The 14,712-nt window shown below is 36.3% G+C and overlaps 1 protein-coding gene across 1 annotated transcript in view; it reads right to left on the reverse strand.

Annotated features, from left to right (window-relative positions):
* Positions 1 to 14,712, reverse strand: part of SLC38A1 (solute carrier family 38 member 1) — a 99,809-nt gene that overhangs the window by 10,594 nt on the left and 74,503 nt on the right. The window contains exons 10-13 of the mRNA XM_049783893.1: positions 9,467 to 9,525; positions 9,232 to 9,348; positions 7,780 to 7,859; positions 5,265 to 5,365 (exon numbers count right to left, since the gene is read on the reverse strand). Coding sequence (XP_049639850.1) covers positions 5,265 to 5,365; positions 7,780 to 7,859; positions 9,232 to 9,348; positions 9,467 to 9,525 — 357 coding nt within the window. The remainder of the gene's footprint in view (positions 1 to 5,264; positions 5,366 to 7,779; positions 7,860 to 9,231; positions 9,349 to 9,466; positions 9,526 to 14,712) is intronic.

The following is a 14,712-nucleotide window of genomic DNA, read 5'->3' on the forward strand; positions in this document are numbered from 1 at the left end:
AAAGAAACATCACTTGAGTGACAATTTTGCTGAAAAAACAAAACAAAACAGAATCTGTATACCACAGAACCAAAAGAAAAAAAAAACAATATTCTGAGTGTTAAGTGTCTATTAAAACAATTTGTGAAGTTGGAAAGAAAAATCGTGGGACTTGTGTTCCACCTGTCTATAGTAAGCACTGGAAAAGCTACTCAGAGTGAACAGACTTAATTTATAGTAAATTAAATCGAGGAATACATTTGGGTCAAAATAATAGTTGCAATATAAAGACTCTCTGAATGTAGATTTTCTTCTATTTGGAGCTACTCATTAAACAAGCCCAAAAGTTTGTGAACAGACTTCACCTCACATAGTACCTTTTTAAAACTCTTCTCCCATAAATCAAATGCCAGCTGCCTTGCAGGAGTGGCACTAATGGAATTTACAAAATTTTGTCTTTCATGTATTTATAATTTTATTGCTTTGTTTTGTTTTTGTTCTACACCCATCGATACTCAGGGGCTCTGCATGCAGGAACCACTCCTGGTTGGCTCTGGAGGACCAAATGGGATGCAGGTGATCAAACTTGGTTCAGCCACATGCAAAGCAAGTGCCTCACCCACTTTGCTATTGCTCTGTTTTCTTCCTTTTTTTTTTGGTTTTTGGGTCACACCTGCAGGACTCAGGGGTTACTCCTGGCTTTACGCTCTGAAATTGTTCATGGCAGGCTCGGGGGACCATATGGGATGCTGGGATTCGAACCACTGTCCTTCTGCATACAAGGCAAATATATATTTGCCTTACCTCCACACTATCTCTCTAGCCCCCTGCTTTCTTTTTTTAAAGAAAGATTTAAATCACTTTTTTGAATGTAGTTGGCCAGTTTCCCCAGAACCACGTGTTGAAGAGGATTTCCTTTCTCCATTTCAGATTTATTTTTTCCACTTCATGTTTCTTGCCCCTTTACCAAATATTAATCGACCATATACCTGAGGGTCAGGCTCAAAATATTCAGGTCTATTCTACTGATCTGAGGGTTTGTCTTTATTCCAATTCCATGATGTTTTAATGACTATTGCATTATAATCCAACTTGAGTTTGGGGAAAGTGATGCCTCTCAACCTTTTTCCTCAAGGATTGCTTTCGTTATTCATGGAAGCTTATCATTCCATAAATTTCATGAGTGTTTGATCTATTACTTTTAGAAATGTCATGGGTATTCTTAAAGGAATTGCCTTAAATCAGTACATTGCTTTGGGGAAGTATTGCCATTATAATTATGTTAATCCTTCCAATTAATGATTTATTTACATTTCCTAGTGTCCTCTTTTATTTTATGAAGTTGTGCTTTGTAGTTTTCTTATTTAGGTCTTTCACCTCTTTACTTAAGTTGATTCCAAGGTATTGTTGTTGTTTTTTTTTTCAGTCAAAATTGTGAATGGAATTTTTAAAAAATATCTCTTTCTTCTCTCTCATTATTTGTATATAGAAAAAGCCAGGCAGGGGTGGGTTGGGGAAGAGGGAAATTTGGGACATTGGTGATGAGAATGCTGCACTGGTGAAGAGGGGGAGTGCTCTTTACATGACTGAAATCCAACTACAATCATATTTGTTTGTGTTTAAATAAAGATTTAAATAAAGATATTAATTAAAAAAAGAAAAGCCATGTATTTCTGAGTATGAATTTTGTATCCTGACACTTTTTTTTATAGAAATCTATTGTTTTTAGCAGCTTTTTTGTAGCAGCTTTTGGATTTTATAAATACAGTATTATCTCATCTGCAAACAGTGAGAGCCTGACTTCTTCCTTTCCTATCTGGATGCTCTTGATATCTTTTTCTTGACTAGTTACTAGGGCAAGTACTTCCAGCACTATATTTAATAGAAGAGGGGCCAACCTTGTCTTGTGTCAGATCTTAAAGGAAAGCCTTTTAGTTGTTCCCCATTGAGTATAATAATTGCCGTGGACTTGTGGTAAATGGTTTTGGTTACATTGGGGAAGATTCCTTCAATTTCCATCATATTGAGTTTTTATCATGAATGGGTGCTGGACCTTATCAAATGTTTTCTCTGCATCTATTGCTATGATCATATGATTTTATATTTTCTTTTGTTATTATGAAGTATTATTTTTATTGACTTGCATATATTAAGCCATCCTTGCATCTCTGGAATGAATCCTTCTTGGCCATGGTGTATGAATTTCTTGATGAGCTATTGAAAACTATCAAATCAAAATGAATGAAAGACTTTGATATCAGGCCTGAAACCATAAGAAACATAGAGGAAAATGTAGGCAGAACACTCAATGAATCTAAAGGTATCTTCAAGGAAGAAACATCACTGGCCAACTAAAGATAAACAAATGGGGGGCCGGCGAGGTGGTGCTAGAGGTAAGGTGTCTGCCTTGCAAGCGCTAGCCAAGGAAGGACCGAGGTTCCATCCCCCGGCGTCCCACATGGTCCCCCCAAGCCAGGGACAATTTCTGAGTGCTTAGCCAGGAGTAATCCCTGAGCATCAAAAGGCTGTGGCCCGAAAAAAAAAAAAACCAACAAACAAAAAAAAAAGATAAACAAATGGGACTATATTAAACTAAGAAGGAAATGGTGACTAGGACACAAAGACAACCCACAGAATGGGAGACACTATTTACCCAATACTCATCTGATTAAGGGTCAATATTTGAGATATACAAGGTACTGATAGACATAGCAATAAACAATCATCTAACCCCAACCAAAAATGGGGAGAATAAATAAAGAGATATTTTCTCAAAGAACTTTTTGTTTTTGTTTTTGCTTTTGGGTCACACCAAGCAGCGCTCAGGAGTTACTCCTGGCTCTATGTTCAGAAATCACCCCAGCAGGCTCGGGGGACCATATGGGATGCCGGGATTCAAACCAATGTCCTTCCGCATGCAAGGCAAACGCCTTACCACTGTGCTATCTCTCAGCAGCCCTCAAAGAACTTTTAATGTCCAAAATACCTGAAAAAAATATACTCCACATTATTAATCATCAGAGAAATGTAAATCAAAACAGAAATGAGATATCATCTCACACCACAAAGACTGGAGCATATGACAAAGAACAACCAGTGCTGGTGTGGATGTGCAGAGAAAGGCATTCACTGCTGGTGAGAATGTAGACTGGTTCAGCCCTTTTGGAAAACAATATGGATTTTCCTTAAAAGCTAGACTTAGATCTTACATCTGGCCTAGTAATTTCACTCCTAGATACCTATGGGCCCACAAATAATGTAGAAAAGCCTTTTGCTTTCCCCATGTTCATCACAACACTATTTACAACAGCCAGAATCTAGAAATAACCCAAATGCCCAAGAACAGGTGCATGACTACAGAAACTGTGGTATATCTACACAATGAAATACTCTGCATCTTTTAGGAAAAATGAAGTCATAAAATTTGCTTATACATGGATGGAAATGAAGATTATTATGTTGAGCAAAATGAATTACAGGGAGAGATATAAATATGGAATTATCACATTCATTTGTTGTATATAACTCAATAAAAAGTATAGTAGCAATATAAAAAAATAGAGATAAAGGCCAGGAGGACCAGTCTATGGAATGAAGATTCCTACAAATAATAGTGGGAGAATGCAATTAGGGCAGAGAAGTAACCACTATGATAATGATAGTTGGAAATTATCTCTCTGAACAAGAAATGAGTGCTGAAAGGCGATAAATTGATAAGTATGATACCCCTTAGTAACAATATTGCAAATCACAGTTTCTAAAAGTAGGGAGAAAAAGTGAGTTAGAATGAGAGAGATTGAGAGATTTAGAGAGAGAGATATGAGAGATTGAGAGAGAGAGAGAGAGAGAGAGAGAGAGAGAGAGAGAGAGAGAGAGGAGAGAGAGAGAGAGAGAGAGAGAGAGAGAGAGAGAGAGAGAGAGAGAGAGAGAGAAACTGCACCATAGGCAGGCATGAGGGAGGGTGGAAGAGAAGTTGGTGAGAGACATTCATGGTGGGAAATATGTACTAGCGAAGGGTGTTGTACATGACTGAAACTCATGAATAACTTTGTATCTGAAAAATTTAACTGTATTATTAACAATCATGTATCTACAGTGTTTAAATATAATAATTAATACAAATAAAAAGTTTCAAATTACTTAGATTCAGACTTGATCATTGTAATACACAACTTAATTTTAGGAAAGTGCTATTTCAAAGACTGCCAAAGCCAAAATGATTAGATTTAGAACATCAAAATGCTTGTTCTTTTGGTGCTATTTCTTTCTTGTCAGGCTTCATAATGACCATCTCAAGATTCTGGGTATAAAATCCAAAAGTCAATGCACCATAGTTTGGTTTCAGTTTTGAAATAACGACCATAATTTATCATCTTACTAGCTCTCATATCCTTGATTCATAATTTATGGCCATTTAAAAAAAATGAGTGATTCTACTTCTTTAAACCTACACAAGGGTTTGGATTTTATGTGAAGGGAGAGATTTGCACAGAAAAATCATAGCTTGAATAAGGTTATGGTAACATGCTCAATAAACTTAAATTCTGTTTTGCCCTTCTGGCCCTGAAACTCTGCAGGCCTGAAAATAAGCCTTTCATATGCAAACACTATATGCAATATTTATGAATTCAATAGATAATGCTTTTACATTGTTTAGGCAAATGGTAACACAATAATTATATAATCAGGGTAGCCTTTCTCTACAAGCTGAATTAAAAATTTCTAAAAATGCTTAAATTTGGAGGCATTTGTATTTAGGAAACCATAACCTAATTAAAATTTAACAGAAAATAACGTAAAAAATATGTATTTAAATTAAGCCACAGTTATGATAAAAATGAAAGAATCTAAAGCTGAAAAATAAAAGTTGAACAAGAGAGATTGGAGTCATAGTAATTAATCCATTCACTAACAGTAAAAGTCACAATTAAAACCTTGTTCTAATTTTTTTTTCATATTTCACTTTCTTTTCATTTTGAATGGCATTCCTTCAAATATTTGCAAGGCTCTTCTGGTGAACAAGTAGGCATTTTATTTTTAATTAATGCACAGTTTCATGAGTGTATCACTGCTCTTTCTCACTCTTTAACATCTGTCTCTGACTTTCTTTTCTATTCATAGAATCTGACCCAATTTCCAGTCATTAGAAAAATTTCCTCTGTTAAGGTTTTTAACTTTTCTCAATACAAGTAATATGCTTATAAAATGCAGTTTCATTAAAAAATTTTTTAAAAAATTGTAGTATATTGGCTTCTTTTCTTGTTCTGGCTGACAGATATACTTACCATAGAAAGTCAAGTAGCCGAAAATGGCAGTCAAGAAGTACATAACAAACATAGCGAAGAAGGAGATATTTGAAACCATTTGCATCTTCTTCTGTGATCGACTGAAAGCAAAAATAAATATATTTGAAAAAAAAACTAAAAAATAAAAATTTAATTACAATTAAAAATTATATTACTAAGTTTGAGTACCAGCATTAACACTGAAAGTTATAAATTTAACTTCTCTTCTGCCAAACTAAAGCAGATGATCAGTTGAACTGCCATTACTTCATTTTAGAGCAATTTTTTTTTTTAACAACAAATGGGTATTGTGGCAGAGAAATCTAACAAATAGTAACTTGAGCGTTCTTCCTCATTCTTTATAAGAATATCAAGATCTCATCTGAAGGGCAGAATATTTGTCAGTATTTGTGTTTGATATTATCTCTGTACTCAGCATATATATATATATGAAAAAAGGCAAGTATAAGTTCAAGGCTCTTTTCCTAGTGTCAGATATTAGCAGTAGAGCTGAAAATTGACCTCGGGTGTTTCATTGCTAATATTGTTGCTATTTAATTTAAATTCTGGTTCTTGTTTTCCCCTGAGTATTCTCAGGAATATAGATGAAGCTGATAAGTCTTCAGAACTTTAGTGATAAAGAGCCTTTTATTTCAAATGTTTAATTTACTCGAAGAGTTTGAGTTAACCTTTAAGTTTTCTTAACTCTCCAAATAATTAAACTTGTGTTCAAAACAGGCCTCATAACAGTGACGTGTCATAAAAGGAAATGAGGGGCTAAAGTGATATTACAACAGATAAGGTGCTTGCTTTGCATATGGCTGCCCTGGGTTTAAGTCCTGGTACCTCTTAAGGTCCCCTCAAGCCCACCATGAGTGATCCCTGAGTACAGATCCAGAAGTAAGCCCTGGTTTTCTGAACACTACAGGAATGGGCCAATATGTCGCCAATACACAATACAACAAAACAAAATAACAAAAAAGTGAGAAATATACACAACAAACATTACAGATTAAAATCTAGAGTGTTTCTTTTCTATTTTAATTTGGAACACATGCTCAGGGTTTACTCCTGGCTATTCAGGATAATTTACTTCAGGGAGACCATATGGGAGACCATATAGGGCACCAAAGATCAAACCTGGTTAGTCACGTGCAAGGCAAGCACCCTACCAGCTGTATTATTGCTTCACCCCCTAAAATCTAGGTTATTAAATGTAAAAGATGCTAGGACATGGTTATTAGCCTATATGTAGTATAAAGTAGAAATGATGCATATAAAATTGGTAGCCATATATATTCCAATTTCTAACCATGTCTCAATTAAATTTAGTAGTGATGGTAATGAATTAAATACATGCTAAGTGAGAAACATTTTTTTTTTTTCAAAATAGGAATTGATAGCTATCTTGTACATATAAGGGAGCAGAGAGATAACACAGCAGCGTTTGCCTTGTAAGCAGCCGATCCAGGACCAAAGGTGCTTGGTTCGAATCCCGGTGTCCCATATGGTCCCCCGTGCCTGCCAGCAGCTATTTCTGAGCAGACAGCCAGGAGTAACCCCTGAGCACTGCCGGGTGTGGCCCAAAAACAAAAAAAAAAGAAAAAAAGAAAAAAAAGAAATCTGGTAACAATATGCTAAGAATCATATGAAAAAATATACAAGCAGGCTGTTAGTTTTTAAGTAAAATAGTTATTAGAAAAAAATATCTCTTGAGGGCCAAAGAGATAATATAGCAGGTAAGGCACTGTCTTGTATGTACTTGAGCTTGGTTTGATCCCTGATCACCACGTATGGTCTTCCAATCATTGTCAGGTATGATCCCTAATCACTGAATCAGCTCTGAGCATCATTAAGTATGGGCCCCCTTTCCATAAAAACCACCAAAACAAATAACAAAAAAGAACACGTGGAATTATCTTAGTAATTTAAAGAACAATATAGGGGCCTGAGAGATAGCATGGAGGTAGGGTGTTTGCCTCGCATGCAGAAAGACTGTGGTTTGAGTCCCGGCATCCCAGATGGTTCCCCGAGCCTGCCAGGAGTGATTTCTGAGTGTAGAGCCAGGAGTAACCCATGAACACTGCCCAGTGTGACCCCAAAACAAAACAAAATAAACAAAAAAAGAACAATATAGTTACTGTCTAGTATGTATTTTGGCCTGCTTGACTAGCTTTTCTTCCCAAACTAACAGGCAAAAGCAGACACACTGTATGTAAATCTTAAAAAGTACAAGAAATATCAAATAGCACATATTTGAACTTAAGTAATATCATTTTTGGAATGTCAATAAATAAAACTCTATATCTCTGGCCATTTTATAAATTTATGACTAAAATACAGATTTTTGACTGTTCCTTTTTCTTTCCTTATGAAGAAGTATTTTATCAGAAGCCAAAGCTGTGTGCTGTGTCCTCAGGGTTTAATTACACAAGCGTATCTCTTTACTACAGTTCTTGACTACTTATAAGGGGATATAAATGATTAAGAGATAAAAGTTGAACAAGTCACTTACTCTTTAAGCTCACAATAAATTGGCAGCACTGATGGGTGGCAGACAAATGCAAATGCAATAGTTGGTAGAGCATACACGGTCTATATGAAAAAAAGAATTTAAGAAAACACATTTTTGTTGTATAAAAATTATAAAGCTCTGGTACTTCTGAACTGTCTTTTTAATCTGACAATGCTTCAGAATCTGCAGATTATTTGGTTATTAGGAAGGCTTTATGATCGAAAATGGAAACAGCTTTCTGAGAGTTTATCTAACTCGCGACATTAGGTACTTGCCGCAGAAGGGCTTTATTTCATTCCCCAACTGAATATTTGCATGATCTAAGCATAGCATTATTTCAGAGTATATAGCAGAAGTTGATTGATTACATAGTACTTGTTCTATATAATCTTGCTAAACTCCCCACAATGTGTAGTAAATAATCCATAACTTCTCTCTACAACAGAATTTATTGGTTTTTGTTCTATATAAGTTTTAATCTCTTTTTTTGGGGGGGGGCACACCCATTTGATGCTCAGGGGTTACTTCTGGCTAAGCACTCAGAAATCGCCCCTGGCTTGGGGGGACCATATGGGAGGCTGGGGGATCGAACCATGGTCCTTCCTTGGTTTGCGCTTGCAAGGCAGACACCTTACCTCTAGCGCCACCTCTCTGGCCCCAAGTTTTAATCTCTTAAAAAAGCAAATTAGACCTAAAATAGAAAATTATTCAATATTCACTACAGTGGCCATATCCTTAAGAAAAGAGAGAGTGAGTGAGTGAGTGAGTGAGTGAGTGAGTGAGTGAGTGAGTGAGTGAGAGACAGACTGATTTTATAAAGGTTGAGTAACTTGCACAGGGATTCAAATTCCTGCTGGACTGATTCCACGCTCCACTCTTCCCCATATTATCAATAATATCTCAATAGTATCAAAGTTTATAAGTGCTGCTTTGTGGTGGTATCTGTATTTCCACTGTGCAAACTGGAAGTATTTGAAATATTCCTCTCTGTTATCATCAGATGAGAAATAGTGAGCTAACAATGTCATTAATCTGTTTACACACGAGAAAAGAGCTCAATTATCCATGAAGACATTTCCACAGAGATAGCTTATTGACTTAAGTAAGAAAACCTGATATATACACTTCTTAAACTTCAAATGGGTTGTAAAATTGGGAAGCAATGTTACTGTGCTTTCCTAGGACAAAATATAATTACAGCAGTTTAATTACAAGTTGAGAAATAAAATGCTTTTGATAAAAATGATCCTATTTTTTTTCTGGTTTTGGGGGTAGACCTGTCTGTGTTCCAGGCTTATTCTTGGGTCTGTACTCAGGGACAGGAGGGAATCAGGAGAGCATATATGATGCTGGAGATCAAACCTCGATTTGCTGCATGCAAGGCAAGCACCTTACCCACTGTACTACATCTCTCTAGACACTCTTTCATTTCTTAAGTACAAAAATACCTACCTTTGAATTGAAGGTAACATACTTTGGTGTACATATATCAGTATTTGTTAAGTTAGCACTCAGTGTTGCATTTAATGGTGAAACACCGCAGGAGATTTGAAATTTCTTGTAGATAACCTGATATTAAAAATTCAAGAAATACAATACAGATGTTATCAAAGAAAACTAAATAATAAAAATTATTACATGCGTTTCACTGTGAAAAGCTATATAAAATATTTTAATTAGAACTTACCACTATTAGGAAAAAAACCATACAGCTCAAGGAAAATCCACTGGTATAGCCAAGATAGCCTAAAAAAAAATATTTTTTAACAATTGTCAGTTGGTTTTTTTGAGGGCATTGTTTTAGGCATAGTTTGGAGTTCTAATAAAATATATGTATACCCAAGTGTGCGAATAAAAGATTTATTATATCACAATATTACTTTATTTGGTAATAATACTTTGCATAAAAACATTATGTTATTTTCTTCGATTCAAATTTTCTATAACAGAATTAAGATACAGATTCTTGGCTGAGAGATAGGGCACTTGCCTTGCATTGGCTGTCCCAAATTCACCTCAGCATTCAAATGATCCTCTGAGCCTTTCAAGAGTGAACCCAGAATGCAGAGCCAGGAATTAGCCCTGAGTACTGCTGTGTGTGGCCCATAAAATAAAACTACTAATAGATCTTACAAAACATTGGCACAGACTTGATGGTTTCTCATGCAAAATAAAATATGGTTCCCAACCATATGAATTTTAATCTAAAGTTGAAGAACTTTAATCTAAATTTGAGCCTTCAATTCAGCCAAAATTAAAGACAATTAATTTTATTTATTTATTTATTTATTTATTTATTTATTTATTTATTTTTAGTTTGGGGGCCATACTCATCAATGCTCATGGGTCACTCCTGCTAGTGTTCAGGGGACCATGTGGGATGCTGAGGTCAAAACCTGGATTGCTGCATTCTATTCTCTGTATCCTCTACCTACTGTATTACTACTCTGGTCCTAGGTATTAAATTTTAAAGACATTTCCTGAACTGAACAACAAATTAATTTCATTATACAATGTAAAAAAATGCACCAAAGCAGCAGGCATAATTGTCTCTAAATATTAACTCACACACCGTAAAAAAAGTCAAGACTACTTGGATGTAACTTCAAGATAATTGTAATTTTTCTCACTTTCTTCAATGAGGGACATGATTGAGATTAAATTAACCTTGATAATAAAAGCGATTCAAAAAACTTCAATGCATAAATATTAGCAACTTTATATCGTAACATAATTGAAAAATCTATTTGTATAAATCAAAATATTTAAGACCAGTAGGTATTTAAATGCGTTTTCTAGACTTTTCTTACAGTAGCCTCTAGGTTGTGCTACTGGAAATAGCACCATATTGCAGACCATAGCCTTTCTAAGAGTTTTGCAGAGAAGTTTCTTAGGAAATTATATGAAGGCCAGTGATTTATGTCCTGTATCAAAACTGAGCTTGACTTAATACTCTTAAGTTATCATTCACTTAATCTTTACCATATATGTGAAATTAGGGAACATTTTTATATTATTTGATTCTTTTTTTCCTCTTCTATTTTTTATTTATTTATTTTTCTTTATTTGAACATCTTGATTACATAAATGATTGCGATTAGGTTTCAGTCATGTAAAGAAACCCCCTTCACCAGTGCAACATTCCCAACACCAATGTCCCAAATCTCCCTCCAACCCACCCCACCCCCACCTGTACTCTAGACTGGCTTTCCAGTTCCCTCATTCATTCACTTGATTATGGTAGTTCTCTGTGTAGTTATTTCTATAGCTGTACTCACCACTCTTTGTGGTGAGCTTCATGAAGTGAGCTGGTGTTCCAGCCCTCCTCTCATTGTCTCCGAGGATTGTTACAAAAATGACTTTTATTTTTCTTAAAACCCATAGATGAGTGAGACTATTCTATGTGTCTCTCTCTCCCTCTGACTTATTTCTCTCAGCATGATAGATTCCATGTACATCCATGTATAGGAAAATTTCATGACTTCATCTCTCCTGAAGGCTGCATAATATTCCATTGTGTATGTACCACAGTTTCTTTAGCCATTCATCTGTGGAAGGGCATCTTGGTTGTTTCCAGAGCCTGGCTATTGTGAATAGTGCTGCAATAAATATAGGTGTGAGGAAGGGGTTTTTATATTGTATTCTTGTGTTCTTAGGGTATATCTCTAGGAGTGGAATAGCTGAGTCGAATGGGAGCTAAATTTCCAGATTTTGGAGGAATCTTCATATAACTTTTCAGAGGCTGTACTGGACGGCATTCCCACCAGCAGTGGATAAGAGTTCCTTTCTCTCCACATCCCTGCCAGCACTGATTGTTCACATTATTTGTGATGTGTGCCAATCTCTGCAGTGTGAGGTGGTATCTCATCATTGTTTTTGTTTTTTTGTTTTTTGGGCCACACCCGGCGGTGCTCAGGGGTTACTCCTGGCTGTCTGCTCAGAAATAGCTCCTGGCACGGGGGACCATATGGGACACCGGGATTCGAACCAATCACCTTTGGTCCTGGATCAGCTGCTTGCAAGGCAAATGCCGCTGTGCTATCTCTCCGGGCCCCTCATCATTGTTTTGATTTGCATCTCCCTGATGATTAGTGACGAGGAGCATTTTTTCATGTGCCTTTTGGCCATTTGTATTTCTATTTTATCAAAGTGTCTTTTCATTTCTTCTCCCCATTTTTTGATGGGATTAGATTTTTTTTCTTGTAAAGTTCTGTCAGTGCCCTGTAATTTTGGATATTAGCCCCTTATCTGAAGGGTGTTGGGTGAATAGTTTCTCCCACTCGGTGGGTGACTCTTGTATCCTGGGCACTATTTCTTTTGAGGTGCAGAAGCTTCTCAGTTTAATGTATTCCCATCTGTTTATCTCTGCTTCCACTTGTTTGGAAAGTGCAGTTTCCTCCTTGAAGATGCCTTTAGTCTCAATGTCATGGAGTGTTTTACCAACGTGTTGTTCTATATACCTTATGGTATCAGGTCTGATCTCTAGGTCTTTAATCCATTTGGATTTTACCTTTGTACATGATGTTAACTGGAGGGTCTATGTTCGCTTTTTTGCAAGTGGCTAACCAGCTCTGCCAGCACCACTTGTTGAAGAGGTTTTCCCTGCTCCACTTACGATTTCTTGCTCCTTTGTCAAAAATTAGGTAATTGTATGTCTGGGGAACGTTCTCTGAGAACTCAAGCCTATTCCACTGATCTGAGGGTCTGTCTTTATTCCAATACCATGGTGTTTTGATAACTATTGCTTTGTAGTACAGTTTAAAGATGGGGAAAGTAATGCCTCACATTTTTCCTTTTCCCTAAGAGTGCTTTAGCTATTCGAGGGTGTTCATTGTTCCAGATGAACTTCATAAATGTTTGATCCACTTCTTTGAAGAATGTCAAGGGTATTTTTAAGGGGATCGCATTAAATCTGTATAATGCTTTGGGGAGTATTTCCATTTTAATTATGTTAATCCTGCCAATCCATGAGCAGGGTATGTGTTTCCATTTCCTTGTGTCCTCTCTTATTTCTTGGAGCCGGGCTTTATAGTTTTCTTTGTATAGGTCTTTCACGTCTTTGGTCAAGTTGACTCCAAGATATTTGAGTTTGTGTGGCACTATTGTGAATGGGATTGCCTTCCTGACTTCCATCTCTTCCCTATCATTATTGGTGTATAAAAAGGCCATTGATATCTGTAGGTTGATTTTGTAGCCTGCCAATTTGCTATATGAATATATTGTTTCTAGAAGCTTTTTGGTAGAGTCTTTAGGGTTTTCTAAGTAGAGTATCATGTCGTCTGCAAACAATGAGAGCTTGACTTCTTCCTTTCTTATCTGGATTCCCTTGATATCTTTTTCTTGCCTGATCGCTATAGAAAGAACTTCCAGTACTATGTTGAAGAGGAGTGATGAGAGCGGACAGCCTTGTCTTGTACCAGAATTTAGAGGAAAGGCTTTTAGTTTTTCTCCATTGAGGATAATATTTGCCATTGGCTTGTGGCAGATGGCTTCAACTAGATTGAGAAAGGTTCCTTCCATTCCCACCTTGCTGAGAGTTTTGATCAAGAATGGGTGTTGGACCTTATCAAATGCTTTCTCTGCATCTATTGATATGATCATGTGATTTTTATTTTTCTTGTTGTTGATGTTGTGTATGATGTTGATAGATTTACAGATGTTAAACCACCCTTGCATTCCTGGGATAAAACCTACTTGATCGTAGTGTATGATCTTCTTGATGATGCATTGGATCCTATTTGCCAGGATTTTGTTGAAGATCATTGCGTCAGCATTCATCAGGGATATTGGTCTGTAATTTTCTTTTTTGGCAGCGTCTCTGTCTGGTCTTGGTATCAAGGTGATGTTGGCTTCATAAAAGTTGTTTGGGAGTGTTCCCGTTTTTTCAATTTCATGGAAGAGCTTGGCTAGGATTGGTAGTAGCTCCTCTTGAAAGATTTGAAAAAATTCATTAGGAAAACCATCTGGGCCTGGGCTTTACTTTTAGGGCAGATGTTTGATTACAGTTTTAATTTCTGCAGTAGTGATGGGGGTGTTTAGATATGCTACATCCTCCTTACTTAAATGTGGGAGGTTATACGTGTCCAAGAATTTTTCCATTTCTTCTAGGTTCTCATATTTAGTAGCATAAAGTTTCTCAAATTAGTCTCTGATTACCCTTTGGATCTCTGCAATTTCTGTCATGATCTCCCCCTTTTCATTTCTAATACGGGTTATCAGATTTCTCTCTCTCTCTTTCTTTCTGAGTTTTGCCAATGGTCTATCAATCTTGTTTATTTTTTTTTTCAAAGAACCAGCTTCTGCTTTCGTTGATCTTTCGAATTGTTTTTTGGTTTTCCACTTCATTGAGTTCTGCTTTCAGCTTTGTTATTTCCTTCTGTATCCCTATTTTTGGTTCCTTTTGTTGGTCATTTTCTAATTTTTTGAGCTGCATCATTAAGTTATTTAGGTATGCTCCTTCTTCCTTCCTGATGTGTGCTTGTAGAGCTATTAATTTTCCTCTCAGGACCGCTTTTGCTGTGTCCCATAGATTCTGGCAGTTTGTGTCTTCATTATCATTTGTTTCCAGGAAAGTTTTTATTTCCTTTTTGATTTCATCTCGGACCCACTGGTTGTTCAGTAGCAGGGTGTTTAATTTCCAATTGTTAAATTTTTTCTTCCGTGTGGCTTTGTAGTTCACATCTAATTTCAGAGCCTTGTGGTCAGCAAAGGTAGCCTGCAAGATTTTTTATCCTTTTGATATTATGGAGGTATGTTTTCTGTGTCAGCATATAGTCTATTCTGGAGAATGACCCATGTACATTGGAAAAGAATGTGTATACAGGTTTTTTGGGATGGAGTGTCCTGTATATATCTACTAGTCCTCTTTCTTCCATAACTCTTTTCAGGGCTAGTACGTTTTTGTTGGGTTTCAGTCTGGTTGACCTATCAAGT

The sequence above is a fragment of the Suncus etruscus genome, chromosome 11 (assembly GCF_024139225.1).
Source record: "Suncus etruscus isolate mSunEtr1 chromosome 11, mSunEtr1.pri.cur, whole genome shotgun sequence".
NCBI classification, from domain to species: domain Eukaryota; kingdom Metazoa; phylum Chordata; class Mammalia; order Eulipotyphla; family Soricidae; genus Suncus; species Suncus etruscus.